The sequence below is a fragment of the Tursiops truncatus genome, chromosome X, assembly GCF_011762595.2.
Source record: "Tursiops truncatus isolate mTurTru1 chromosome X, mTurTru1.mat.Y, whole genome shotgun sequence".
Lineage (NCBI taxonomy): Eukaryota > Metazoa > Chordata > Mammalia > Artiodactyla > Delphinidae > Tursiops > Tursiops truncatus.
The window spans coordinates 87325300-87339506 of record NC_047055.1 but is presented as its reverse complement, the minus strand read 5'-3'; the positions used below and the strand labels follow the sequence as shown (position 1 = coordinate 87339506).

Here is a 14207-nt window from a genome sequence, read left to right as displayed (position 1 = left end):
AAATGCATATCCCTTATACACACTAAAAAGTGTCTAAAGAATGAACATTTAAACAGAGGGGGCTAAAATTAGTTCTTTTTTATTTTCTTTTCTATTTTCTAATCAATCTATAATGCAAATGTGTTACTTACGTGTTAAATGCCAAAAAACCCCACTGAACTTTAACACTATTATTCCCAGGCGTTTTAAGCCCCATCCCCACCCCCACCCCGCCTGACCCCACAACACCAGACCCTGCCCACGCCTCCCAAGCCCCAGGCTCTGCGCGAGGCCCCTAATCAGGTGAGTTCTCTCTGGTGCCTCTTCTTGCTTCTCCTCACCTCACTGGGGACGTCTTGCCCAGGAGCCAAAAGGAAGCCTTCGGGTGCAGATTCACTTCAGCTGGAGCATTCACACAAGGCCCCTACCTCGGGGCTCGGGCAAGGGGAGAGGAACAGAGGGAGAGGCGGGGGCGCCTAAGGAGGAGCTTGAGGGGTGCGTATGAACCCTTAGCGCAGGTCACTGTGCTGGAAAATGTGTAAAAGTCAACGTTTAATATGCCCCATTCAACCCCGACTAGCCCCATAACTTTGTCTACCATTGAGCCCACAAACCCTCATTCGCTGACCTCTCGGTCCACCCCACAACCTCCCACATCAGTGACCCCCCCAACACCCGCTTCATTCGTCCCCCAGAACTCCCCATCACTCAGCCCATCACCCCTACTACTCGCCCCCTCAACCTCTCTCTCGACACAGATTTTGTGCTCGCTGCAGAGGAGACCGTTACGAAAACTGGCCCCAAGAAGCACTTCCGCTTTGGGACCAACTCCGGCTCCGCAGCCCAGAGGGCTGTAGCGGCCGGTGTGCGCACGCTCAGTGGGGGCTTTGAGCCCGCGTACACCAATAGTCAACATGGGGACCCCTCCCGCCTGCCGGACGCGAATGCGACGGGGCTGCAGCGCAGGCGCAGAGGGGAGATGGCCGCTCCGGTGACGTCACTGCTCTGAAACGATGGCCGCGCCCACTGCGTCTCTTCCCTTCGAGGGCGGCAGTGTAGAACAGGTGCTTACTTTGATTTGCGGAGGCCGTCATTCCTAAGACTCCAAAGATCGGTTTCCTTATGGAGGGAGGGAAAGGGCCCAATTAAGGAGAATGCTAGCAGGCAGGAATTTCATGTCTTGAACCTGGAGGGCAGTATCGGGTTTGCAGGTGTAATTGAATAGGAAGTCGGGATGCGTGGCGGAATTGCTCAGCATGCACAAAGGCTAGGAGGTAGGGAGAGGTCACTGGCTCCATCCAGTGGCTAAGGCTGGGAGTTTACAGCCTAGCGTTTGAAGGACGGTGTGCAGACAAACAAGAAGCTGAAGAATAAATAAATGGCCACCTAGTACACACACACACCGGGATGAAGGGGATGTGTTAAGTAGTGACTGACAATGTTGTTGTCTCAGGATGGGCAGGGACGATCTCCTTTTGTCGGGGGTGACAGTTACGCTGGTCAAAAGGAGCCGGCCGCACAAATATTTGAAGCAAAGAGCTTTGTGGTGGAGGGCGCAGCTGTTAAAAAGGCCCTGAAGTAGGACCTGGTTTGGCACGTTGGAGGAACAGAAACAGTGTCGGTGTGTTGGGCATATAGAAGGTGTGGGCAAGGGAGAAGTGAGTGGGTGCCAGATGCTGTAGGGCCTCCTCTGCCAGGGACAGAGCTCATGTCTCATTCTGACATAATGGGATGCCATTAAGGGGGATCAGATTTTTAAAACACCAGTCTGAAGCAATCCAGCATTATATATTAACTTTAAAAATACACGTAGATTAGACTCTTGTTTATTGCCTGTCTTGTACCACTAGGACATGAGCTCCGCAGAAATTTGCTTAAGCACCTCCCATATGCCAGGTAGTGTTCTACATATTGGGAATACTGCAGGAGAGAAAACAGAACCAACCAAACAAACAAACGTGATGGAGACAGCCTGGTTGCAAACTCCCACCTACCAGCTGTGTAATCTATGGCAGGACTCAACTCCTCTGTGCTGAATTTCCTCATCTATAAAATGGGGGATAATGACAGCACCTACCTCGTTAGGACTGTGGTGACAAATGAGCTGATAATTGTAAATGGCTTAGAACAATGCCTGGAACACAGCAAGTGCTGTGTAACTGATGATGATGATTAAAATAAAATTAGACGTGTGTATGTATAAAACTTTTTTTAATAAGAAGAAAAAAATAAAAAGATGACCTGCAGGCTGCTTTGTGGATGACAGATTGCAGAGGGCAAGGGCGAAAACAGGGAGAACAATAAGGAGGCTCCTGCCAACAGGCCCAGCAAGTGATAATGGAGGCTCAGACCTAGCTCAGTATCTCCTGTGTGCCAGGCACTGTGTGAAGCACATGACATGACCTGCCTCAGATAGTCCCCACTTTCTGTGAACAATCCTGTGGTCCCACCCGTCTTGTTAGGTGAGGAAACTGAGTCCCAGAGAGACTAAGTAACTTGCCCAAAGTCACACAGGTTCCCAAGATCAGATCCTTAACTTCTACCCAATAATACTCTTCTTTTGTTTATTCAGTATCCCACAGAACTTCCAGAAAATATCTGAGGGTGTTCATTCCAGAACCATTAAAACCAGGCAAGGAATTTTTTTTGGGGGGGGGCAGGAATATAGATGGAGCTTCCTAGCAGACAAAGCAAAGAGAGAAAGCAGGGAAGTAACTCAGGTCTCTTGCTCTCTTAAGGATCTGTACCTCCTGGGTACAAAACTTGTCAACTCTCTTAATGAATTAGGATGTGGAAAATAGGAGGGGCTGGACCTTTAGGGCCCCTGTCAGTCTGGCCTCTTCCATCCTGTAAACATAACTTCTCCACCACCTTGTACACACATATATATACACACACCCCTGTGTGGAGGGGGAAATCCTATAGGGTTGGTGGGTGTTGGGGTACAGTGATTTCCAGCTCCAAAAATATTCTGAGCCAGTGATACAGCCCTGCAGAAACTGTCCCAGGGTTCACAGTGCATATCCACAAGCTATGTGAAACCAGATTTTCTGCTGTGGAGCTAGGATGCCCACTCTCTGTCCTGGGCATCCTCTACCATCAGTCCCTACAGGTACAAACTCATTCAGTGGCCTAAGCAGCAGGTAGCTAGGTGAAGGGGTGTGGAAAGCTGACAGGTAGCTGGTCCCACCACAGAATCTGCACGATGTGACACTCCAACCCAAAGGCCACCCCCACCTCGCTGGTGAGTCATTAAAACTGCTCTTAAGATACATTTTCTCAAAACTGTGGAAGTGTTGCCAATGGTGAGCAATCATTTTGGACCATGAGGTAGCAGGTGAGTTTGGCAGAGCTACAGCATACGAGCAGCCAGCTCTCTGGTGAGCTTGGAGCTGCCACTCTAGCCCTCCAAGAGAGGAATCCCCTTCCATCCTCTTGAAGCTATTGGTATTTAGGGTGGTACTGGTATGTGCAGCCAAACTGAATCCTGAACAATACATCAGACTTTTCTGTCTTGGCAGATGTGTCACTAAACAGAGACATGTGGGACCAGTGAGGGCAGGGGGCGGTGAATAATGGTGAATGAAGGACAAATTGGGAATGAATGGGGGCAAGGAGAGACAAAGGGGGATGGCAGGGAGGTGAATGAGCAGTAGAGTGGAGTGAATGTGGGTAGTGTGGGACAGAGTGAGGAAATAACTACGCATTCAATTTTTTTTTTTTTTTTTTTTTTTTTTTTTTTGCGGTACGCGGGCCTCTCACTGTTGTGGCCTCTCCCGTTGTGAAGCACAGGCTCCGGACGCGCAGGCTCAGCGGCCATGGCTCACGGGCCCAGCCGCTCCGTGGCATGTGGGATCTTCCCGGACCGGGGCACGAACCCATGTCCCCTGCATCGGCAGGCGGACTCTCAACCACTGCACCACCAGGGAAGCCCTACGCATTCAATTTTGAATCAATTTAAGCTTATGGATGAGACTGAGTAAGTGATGGGGAAATGAGGCACCGTCTAAGTGGCAAAAAGTGAAAGATGGAGTGGACTGTGAGTGAATGGGGCAATGAAAGGTGGTGAATGTGAATGGGGTTGATAAAGCATGAGAGTGCAAGTTGATATGAGTACTAAGGATTGAAGTGTAAATGAATGATGGTTTATGGAGCACAATATGAGTAAGGAGAGGTGAATTTAGGGAGAAAGTAGCAGTTAATGGAAGTCATGTGAGGCACAGAGGGAAGAATGGGGGACACAAGGGGCAGAATAAGAGGAAACAGAAATGAATACAAGGTAGAATGTGAATAAGTGAATCGAGTCGAGTTTGTTTGAGTGGGGATACTACGAGGGAGGAGAGCGACCAGAGGTGAATAAGAGGCAGACTGGGATTAGATGGGGTAGGTATGCGGGGCAGCGTTCCAGTAATGTGCAGAGATCCCAGTGGGAATCAGCCCAGGTGAATGAGCAAAAGCATGTGCGTGAATGGAGGTAATGTTGGGCACAGTGAGAGGGGATGGAAGTAAAGAGCAGAAGAAGGTGAGTAATTGGGTATTGTGAGGCAAGGGGAGAGGGGATGAAGGTCACATAGCCCAAGGTGAGTAAAGTGGGGGAAATGGAGCCCAATGTGAGCAAAAAGTGGTAAATCCGAGGCAGAGTGTGACTGAACGAGGGTACCGCGAGGCAGAGTGGGAGCAACTCAAAATGAATCGGGAGCAGAACAAGAGTGATGAGTGGAAACAGGGGTTACATCGGGAGTGACTTTAAATGAATGAGATAATGGGAGGCAGTGAAGATTGAGAAAGAATGGAGGTGACCAAGTGTAGAGTGAGTATGTGTGGATAACTTGGGCTAGTGTTTGGGAGTAATACAGTCTCAGGAAATGCAGGTAATATGGGAGAAGCGCTTGAGAGAATAGAAGTGAAGAAGGGGCAGAAATAGAGTGAATGAGGGAGGGAATGAGGCCCAGAGTCAATGAACAAAGGTGAAGGATGGGCCACGTGAGAGCGGATGGGAGTCATTTGATGCGGTGTCAGGCAGTGAAGGTGGAAGTAGGAAATGAGAGTCTGAGTGGGAGTGAATGGAGGTGAAGAAGGAATAGGATGTGAGAGAGCTTGGGTAAGAGTAAGTAGAGGGTTAGGGAATTGCAGTAACACGAGGCCCAGTGTGAATGAATATAGGTGGATAAGAGGCAGTGTAAGTGGACGAGGGAATAAAACGTAGAATGAGAACGGGGGTGAAAAAGCAGTAGAGTGAACATGTATATGTAATATGTAATGTGGGGCAGAGTCTGATTAAATGGGTGTAACATGGGGCAGATTCCAGTAAATGAGGGTGGAACGAGCACACTAAGTGAAGAGAGGTGAAGGAGGTGAATAGAGGTAATGTGGAACAAAGGGGAGAGCACAGTGGTCATATTTTATAAAGCATGAGGAATCCGAGGTGGTAGTAGGCATGGTGTAGTGACCAGAGCTGACTACTCAGCAGAGTGGGGGAAATGGAGGTGATGAGGGGCAGAATGAGTGGAAATGGAGGTAACCAAGTGGTAGAGCATGATTAATGGGAGTAGAGTGGGACAGTGTTAAGGAATGTAGGGGAATGTGGGCTGAGTGTGAGGTCTAGTACCTGGGACCTGTCTGTCCTTTTTGTGTCCCAAGCCCCTCTCTCCCTGCATCCCTTTCTGATATCTCTGGGTTTCTCCCTGTCCTTGTCTCCTTCCACCTCTGTGTATACATTAGTATCTTTCTTTTTCTTTGTTTCTGTCTTTAACAGAGCTAGCACAGGGGAAGATGGTGAGATGCCCAACCCTCTGGCTTCTCTGTTCCAGAATCTGTCACTTAGATCTTCACAGAGCCCAAAATTCCAGCATACCCTTAGTTCTGAGCACTGAAGGGTGAGTCTGAAGCAATGGGTCAGTTAGGAGGGCTTATGCATGTCATAATGCAGGCCTGGGACACTATGGTGGTGACCCTGGCCATGCTGATGCCTGCCACTGTGGATGCCAAGATCTTCCAACGCTGCGACCTGGCAATGAAGCTGGAGGAGGTGGGCCTCAATGGCTTCAAGGGCTACACCATTGGAGGCTGTGAGACTCGTCACCCCATGCCACGAGCCGCCCACCACACTCAGACCCAAGCCCTCCCCCATTGCCATTTGTTACCTCCCAGGCTAGGGAATGATCCTCTCAGTCACCCTCTGACTATGATGAGTACTTTAACTAACTCTAGTTTCATCATCATTGCCTTCACAACCATTTACCCTCATCTCTACTAACACCACCATCACTACCATCAATGTCATCACTGCTGTTATCACTATGGATACCATCACCACCACCATTACTGGTATCTCACCAGAATCACCAACATCAACCCCAAACCAAGAATTCACCCCCAACAACTAAGATGAAAACCATCCCTGGGGGCTTCCCTGGTGGTGCAGTGGTTGAGAGTCCACCTACCGATGCAGGGGATGCGGGTTCATGCCCCGGTCTGGGAGGATCCCACATGCCGCGGAGCGGCTGGGCCCGTGAGCCATGGCCGCTGAGCCTGCGCGTCCGGAGCCTGTGCTCTGCAACGGGAGAGGCCACAACAGTGAGAGGCCCGCGTACTGCAAAAAAACCCAAAAAACAAAAAAGCAAACAAACAAACACAAACCCATCCCTGCCCCATTCCCTCATCCTACCCTCTCCCCTATTCCCAAGACCCATGCCCATCTGCTACCTCCCCCCTCCCTGCCCCAGTGCTGTGCATGGCACACTATGAAAGTGGCTTTGACACCTCCTTCGTGGACCACAATCCTGACGGCAGCAGTGCATATGGCATTTTCCAGCTGAACTCCACCTGGTGGTGTGACAGTGGTGTTACACCTACCCAGAACCTCTGTCACATGGAGTGTCATGGTGAGGCAGCATTGAGGACACCTTGAAGCCCTGCCTGGCCTCACTCCCCAACACGCAGAGGGCACGACTGTCTAAGCCATAGCCTTGAGTAACAAGCAGAAAAATGATAGGGAAAGGAGCAGACTTGCCTGGGCTGTTACAGACACCAGCCTGTATCCTTACCCAGACTGCACTGAGATGTTGTCTAGGTAAGGAGGACTCAGAGCTCCCAAACCTCACCTAGAATGGAGACTGCCATTTTCTAGGACTCAGGAAACAATACACTTAGCTCCAAGTGGAATGGAGGGGGAAACTGTCCTGATTTGGGGTTGGGGCTGTCCAGGCCCTGAAGGAAGAAGCAGATATCTGTCTGTAGGAACAGAAACAAGGTACCTCTGTGCAGAAAGGAGAGAATTTTCCAGACGAGAGTGTGGTATTGTTGAGGACAAAATTGAGTAGCAGTAGAAGTTGTTCAGGGTTGGCCAAAATGGTGTTTGAGGTTGTCCAAGATAGGCCAAAATGGAGACTGTGGTTATTTGGGACCAGCCCAAGTGGAGGTTGAAGTTGTCCAAGTCCTGCCACAGTGACAGAAGAGATCACCCAGGACTTGCCAGCTTGAAGGCTGAGGTTATCCAGGACTAGTCAACATAGTGGTTGAGATCATTAACTAGTCAGAATGGCAGTTAAGGTCATCCTCGTCTAGCCACCATAGCAGTTGATGTCATCTAGGACCAGGCACCATGGTAGCTGACATCGAACAGGACTAGCCAACATAGAGACTGAGGTCACTTGTAACTAGTAAAAATGGGTGTTGATGTTATCCAGGACCTGACAACATAGTGTTTGAAGAGTCCCCAGGACTGACCAACCTTGCAGTGAAGTGGCTTTCCAGCCAGCCAACAGCCATTGCATTTGAGATCATTCATAACCACACAAAATGACAGTTGAAGTCATCTGGAACTGGCCAACATGGAGTCTGAGGTTGTCCAGGACCAGCCAATATGGTGGTTGAGGTTATTCATAACCAACAAACATGACAGTCAAGATCACTCAGGATCAGTCAATGAGTTAAGGTTGTACAGAACCAGTCAACATGGCAGTTGATGTAATTCATAGCCAGCTAATAAGTGAATCAAGGTCATCTAAAATCAGGCAATATAGTGGTTGAAGTTATTCAGGCCCCAAGAAACCCAGAACCCCTTGTCCCTTCATACACTGTCACCCTGTCCCCAATACACCAGATTACTATATCCCTCTCTTCCTCCTAGAACTGTTCAACCGCCATATTCTGGATGACATCATGTGTGCCAAGCAGATAGTGTCCTCACAAAACAGTATGAATACCTGGGAAGTCTCATGGGGATGTCTTGGACTCTGGGCAGCCGGGATAGTGGCACTACCACCCCATCAGCCTGTCCACTTCATCCTCCCTCTCTCCCTTCATTTCCCAGGGATTCTTGGAGCCAGCACTATTCTGGCCATGATTTATCTGAATGGCTCAAGGGGTGTCATATGTATGCAAAACCTTACACAACAGAAATTAATTCATGACTCAGCTTCCCAGAGACAGAGATTTCATTTTCCTTTCTGTCCTTTCTTTTGTGGATTTAATAAAGGATGATATCTATAAACAATTCAAGAGACCCCTGATGTCTGACTCTCTTCATTTTTCCAATGCCTGAAGATACCCCTATTCAATCACTCCCTCCATATATTCAAAGCTGTAATCAGGGGACACAAGCTCACTCAGGGTGGGGGTGGAGGATAATGTAGTGATTAAGAGCATAGGTTCTCCTGGGTTCAGAAACAATCTCTACAACTTACTGTCCCCAAGTTGCCTTGGGTAAGGCACTTAATTTCTTTGTGCCTCAGTTTCCTCATCTGCAAAATGAGGATGATAGTGGTAGTAACTATCTCATGGGTTGTTGAGAGAATTAAATGAATTAATGTTTGTAAAGCACATAAAGTGTTTAGTACACAAGACAATTCTAGGTCTGGAAATAGAAGGGTGAGGTGGGGAGGTATGAAAATTGGCTTCCCTTAAAAAGTATCACTCTCAGTTGAAGTAACTACAGGGTCTTTAATTAAGGTAGATACAGTCTCTTCAGGGGAAAATGGAATTGGTTTCAGCTTACAGAGAAAGCTCAGTGGGAATTAGGATTTTAAAGTATTCACATTCTCCCACATCCTCCCACATTATTACCATTCTAACTCTCAGCCCCCAACTCCTTCTTTCATGATCTGTAACCAAAGTTTCAAATGACAAACTGGAAATTTAGGCCAGGAATTCAATGGATGCACAAGGTAATAATTATCTTTACAGAATCCCCAGGTTTCGGTCTATGTCTTGAGCAGAGAATTTCGGAATTTGAACTTGCCATTCTTTCTCTTTGTGCTGACCAGCCCCATTGGAAGCAGCCACCCCCGTGAGGAAGCAGTCCCTCACGTCCTCTGTACTCTTTGGTTGGGGTGGATATTCAACTACCCAAAGCCTTGTTTTCAGTGTTGACTTCATCCAGATAAGCACAGATGATCATTAAAGCAGTTATCTGCCACTGCATGCCAAGGAATGCCAGAACCCCCTTCCTTAATGCCACGTGGATTTCCCCTGCCTTCAGTCCCAACCAGCCTAGATAACCAAATCTTGCATTTCCCTGGGGTCCGTTAAAGGTATCATCACTCTGGATACCAATTTCTGAATGAGATAGTTATTTATCAAAAGCAGCATAAATAAACTCTGGTGAATTTAAGTAAAAAGCAGATCTCCTAAAAGCCTATCAGGTAGCTCATAGTACTTCTGGGAAGACTGCATGATCTAGCTCAGACAGGGGGAAGGTCCACACAAAGAAGAAGCCAAAATCTTGAACGTAGAATAGGTTGGGGCAAGAATATTGGCATTATCAACTGTTGCTACTTCTGAAAACTGGATTTGATGCCCTAGTGTTTCCTTTACATTTTTCTGATTATGCATCCTTTCTAATAATTTACAACATTTATAGTATATTTATCATTGTTATTCCTTTAGTGGTTATCTTTAAACCTCTAATTTTATATCATTTGATAAACTCTTTTTTCGGTAGATAGCACTTATTCCCCATTATGGAAGATGTGAAAGCAGCTGTTCTTCATAATAGACTGTATTAGGTTTTTTTCTATGAGAGTTTGATATTAAATCTGGAATATTTCCCTTAATATCATTGCCATGGGACTATGTTTATCGAAATCAATTAAATTGGGTTTCTCTTGATACCTGTGCCCAGATTTACCATGAGGTTTGGCTTTCATATATTCAAGGCTTCAAAGGACTGCAGTCTTGAACAACCTCTCTGATGTAAAATAGTCATTCACTATACACCCATGATAACAACTACAGAGGCCAAGTATTTTGCACCAGGATCTTGGCTCTTGCTATTCTTTATGCCTGGAATGTTCTTACTCCCAGTATGGCTGGCTCCTTATTTTTAGAAAGACCTTCCCTGACCACCTTAGCTAAGGCATGATCCTTTCACCTCACCTTTTTCTTTTCCTTTCACTTTTTTATGAAGGATTTTCCATTTTCAGTTCTTTTGCAAAGTTTCTCTTTTCTCTGAGTTCTTTAATCCATGATGAACTTTAACTTCTGGAAGGTTTTTCTTATATTCAGGAAAGCCATAGGGTTTCTCGCCTATGTGGGTTCTTCGATGTAGAGTGAGTTTTGACTTCTCTCTGAAGGCTCTACTACACTTATCACATTTATAGGGTTTCTCTCGTGTGTGAGTTCTTTGATGTATAACGAGATATGATTTCAGGGAGAAAGATTTCTCACATACATTACACTCATAGTGTTTCTCCCCTGTGTGAACTCTCAAATGAATAATGAGATATGACTACTGGAAGAAAACTTTATCACATTCATTGCATTCATAGGATTTCTCAAATTTTTCTCCTGTATGAGCTCTCCAATGTAACACAAGATAGTACTTCAGGGAGAAGACTTTCCCACATACAGTACATCCATAGTTTTTTTCTACTGTATGAATTCTTTGATGAGCACTGAGATTCAGCTTAAGGGTGAAGGCTCCTCCACAGTCTGAACACACATCAGGTTTCTCTCCTGTATGAGTTCTTTGATGTCTACGCGATTTTGATTTCTCTCTGAAGGATTTGCCACATTCATTAACATTCATAGGGTTTCTCTCCTGTGTGTGTTCTCTGATATGTACCTGTTTTTTGTTTGTTTTGTTGTTTTTTATTTTGTGGTACGCGGGCCTCTCACTGTTGCGGCCTCTCCTGTTGCGGAGCACAGGCTCCGGACAGGCAGGCTCAGCGGCCATGGCTCACGGGCCCAGCCGCTCCATGGCATGTGGGATCTTCCCAGACCGGGGCACGAACCCGTGTCCCCTGCATCGGCAGGCGGACTCTCAACCACTGCGCCACCAGGGAAGCCCTGATATGTACCTTTTGATTGAAGGTTCTCACACATTCATTACATTCACAGGATTTCTCTTCTGTGTGAGTTCTCTGATATATAATGAGCTTTGTCTTTTCTTGGAAGGCTTTGCCATATTCGTTGCATGTATATGGTTTATCACCTGTGTGCGTTCTCTGATGTATATGCAGTGCTGATTTCTCTCTGAAGGATTTGCCACATTCATTACATTCAAAGAGTTTCTCTCTTTTGTGCATTGTACTTCTGATATACACTGAAGCGTGCCTTCTTGTTGAAGGCTTTTCTGTATTCTGTACATCTGTAGGGTTTTTCTCCTACATGAGTGATCTGATGAGCAATAAGGAGTGAATTCTTGCTGAAAGTTTTTCTACACTCAGGAAATTAACAGATTTTCTCTCCAGCTTGAGTTATATTATGCTGAACAAAGAATGGGTTATGCTTATGACCTTTCCCACCCACATTATGGTCATGGGATTTCATTCCATTATTTTTCTCAAGCCTGCCATGAATTAATAATTTTCCACATCCATTACATTCATAACATTCTGAGCTGCAAAGCCTCTATTATGACCGAGTAAACCCTAATTATCTTGAAAACTTTTCTGAGTCATATATATAAGGAGTGTGTAATGAAGAAACCACCCCTGTGCTCTGAGCAAGTGGGTTTACAAATCCATTATATTCGTGACCTCTATCCTTAGTCAAATTTTTCTCATTAATGGATATAGCTTGCCTCAGGTGTCTGTTTTGGTTTTTCTGGTACCTCTCCAGCTGGTCAACTTGCCAGACTTCTAGAAAGAAGAATAATAAACCATACCGTGTGAATACACCTTTTGTCAGAAGCAGACCTTTGTAGGGTTGACTTTTATTTTCTTTTGACTAGATACCAGTCAGAAAGAAATTCGAAGTACATGTCTCTCCTATATGCTGAGCTTAAGGGGGAAAAAGCTCAAATTGCTCTAATAGATATTGGAACAGGAGAGTAACAATAAATATAAGTGACTTTGATTGTTTAAGAAAAGGAGAGAAAGTGAAAATAGGTTTAGGTAGCCACTGAGTAGGAAAAAAGGATTTTTTGAAATGGTATCAGATCTAGGATTTGGAGGGAGGGGACTCAAAATAGGATGGAAAGAGCCTTTCAGGAAGGCTGAAAATAACTGAGGTGACCAAGGGAAGAAGCAGAAGGACAAGGCCAATTATAGTCAAGTTCCTCTCCATCTCATTCCAAGATTACCATGAGACAGTAACTCACAAAACTAACAATTTGGAGTTAGAAAAGAAAAGTTCATATGCTTTAGGAAGATATTTCTGAGCTTTAAGAGATGTCTGGCACTCACTGACACACTGGAGTCTTACCCTCATCATCTCCCACCTATTCATTTCTTATTTACCTGTACAACTCGAACTTAAGATTTCTCTCTCTATGATCCAAAGTCCTCTCTTCTCCAAAGAGGTAATCATATCTACTTCAGTAACAGGATACCCTGTAATGGGAAATGATACAAGACTTGGGCACATCTGTGTGGGCTTCAGGACCTCAAAGTAATTAGTAAGGTACATTTTAATAAGCATAAGTTTCACATGAGAGGTGAAAATACAAACACCTTGTTCAGTCTAAGAGCAATTAAGAATCTTTAGTTCCTCAGAAATAGACTCACAGACATAGAAAACAAACTTATGGTTCAAAGGGGAAAGAGGGGGGAGGAGGGATAAATTAGGTGTATGGGATTAATAGATACAAACTACCATACATAAAAAAGATAAGCAACAAGGATTTACTGTATAACACAGGGAACTATATTCAATATCTTATAATAACCTATAATGGAAAAGAATCTCAAAAAATATATGTATATATATAACTGAATCACCTTGCTATACACCTGAAACAAATACAATATTGTAAATCAACTATACTTCTATAAAAAAAATTTTTAAAGAATCTTATGGTTACCAAAGGGGAAAGGGAGTGGGGGAGGGATAAATTAGGAGTTTGGGATTAGCAGATACAAATTACTATATGTAAAATAGATAAACAACAAGGACGTACTGTATAGCACAGAGAACTATATTCAATATACTGTAATAAACCATAATGGAGGGACTTCCCTCGTGGTCCAATGTTTAAGACTCCACGCTTCCACTGCAGGGGACGCAGGTTCAATCCCTGGTCAGGGAACTAAGATCCCATATGCCGCGTGGCACAGCCAAAAAAATGAAAAAAAAAAAAAAACACGATGGAAAAGAAGATGAAAAAGAATATATATATATATGTATATATAACTTAATCACTTTGCTGTACACCAGAAACTAACACAACATTGTAAATCAACTATACATCAATAAATAAAAATAAGAATCTTTAGTTCCTGGCACTTGAGGTCAAAGTATTACTACACTTCAGAGATGGAAAGTTGTTCTATTGGGTACACTATGAATTACTCAGGGAATCTGTACTCACACACAGAGACCAAATGGCTATAGTTCTCCAGCATCATATCTTTGTACAGGGTTCTCTGAGTAGGGTCCAGATGATTCCAGTCCTCCTGGGTGAAGTCCACAGACACATCTTTGAATGACACCAATCCCTGTAATTACATACTTCTATTCAATCAGTTTGATAAAAATTAAAATAATATATTATTTAAATTATTTATTTATTTATTTATTTATGTATGCTGCACGAGGTCTTTCTTTTTTTTTCCGGAGTTCAAATTTTTCCTATTGTCTTATTATTTTTCAACTTATTTGTTCATGGCAGGATCCTAAATAGCTTCAAGCATTGAAGTTGGGCTATATGTTTCTTTTTTTTTTTTTTTTTACATCTTTATTGGAGTATAATTGCTTTACAATAGTGTGTTAGTTTCTACTTTAAAACAAAGTGAATCAGTTATACATATACATATGTTCCCATAACTCTTCCCTCTTGCGTCTCC

The 14207-nt window shown here is 44.8% G+C and overlaps 2 protein-coding genes and 1 pseudogene across 3 annotated transcripts in view; 1 reads left to right on the top strand and 2 right to left on the bottom strand.

The window, feature by feature from the left end:
• The window catches only part of ZNF182 (zinc finger protein 182), a 28583-nt gene extending 27652 nt beyond the window's left edge, over positions 1–931 (bottom strand). Inside the window, exon 1 of one of the 2 annotated variants that reach the window (XM_073799487.1) lies at positions 321–931. The gene's annotated coding sequence lies outside the window, so the exon portion shown is untranslated. The remainder of the gene's footprint in view (positions 1–320) is intronic. The other variant, XM_019943455.2, reaches the window with a different exon arrangement.
• A 4862-nt stretch (positions 932–5793) lies between these two features.
• On the top strand, positions 5794–8393 carry LOC101327661 (sperm acrosome-associated protein 5-like). The gene is made up of 4 exons (XM_033849307.1): positions 5794–6047; positions 6705–6863; positions 8111–8188; positions 8293–8393. Exons 1-4 carry the CDS (start codon positions 5870–5872, stop codon positions 8391–8393), a joined length of 516 nt encoding a protein of 171 aa, XP_033705198.1. The 5' UTR covers positions 5794–5869.
• A 1986-nt stretch (positions 8394–10379) lies between these two features.
• LOC109551260 (uncharacterized) lies at positions 10380–13871 on the bottom strand (annotated as a pseudogene).
• Between the last annotated feature and the right edge of the window lie 336 nt (positions 13872–14207).

Coding starts and splice junctions, on each gene's coding strand:
- LOC101327661 (XM_033849307.1), top strand. CDS start 5,870: ATGGGTCAGTTAGGAGGGCTTATGCATGTCATAATGCAGGCCTGGGAC. Junction 6,864..8,110: donor CTGTCACATGGAGTGTCATG/GTGAGGCAGCAT, acceptor TCTTCCTCCTAG/AACTGTTCAACCGCCATATT. Junction 8,189..8,292: donor ACAAAACAGTATGAATACCT/GGGAAGTCTCAT, acceptor CTTCATTTCCCA/GGGATTCTTGGAGCCAGCAC.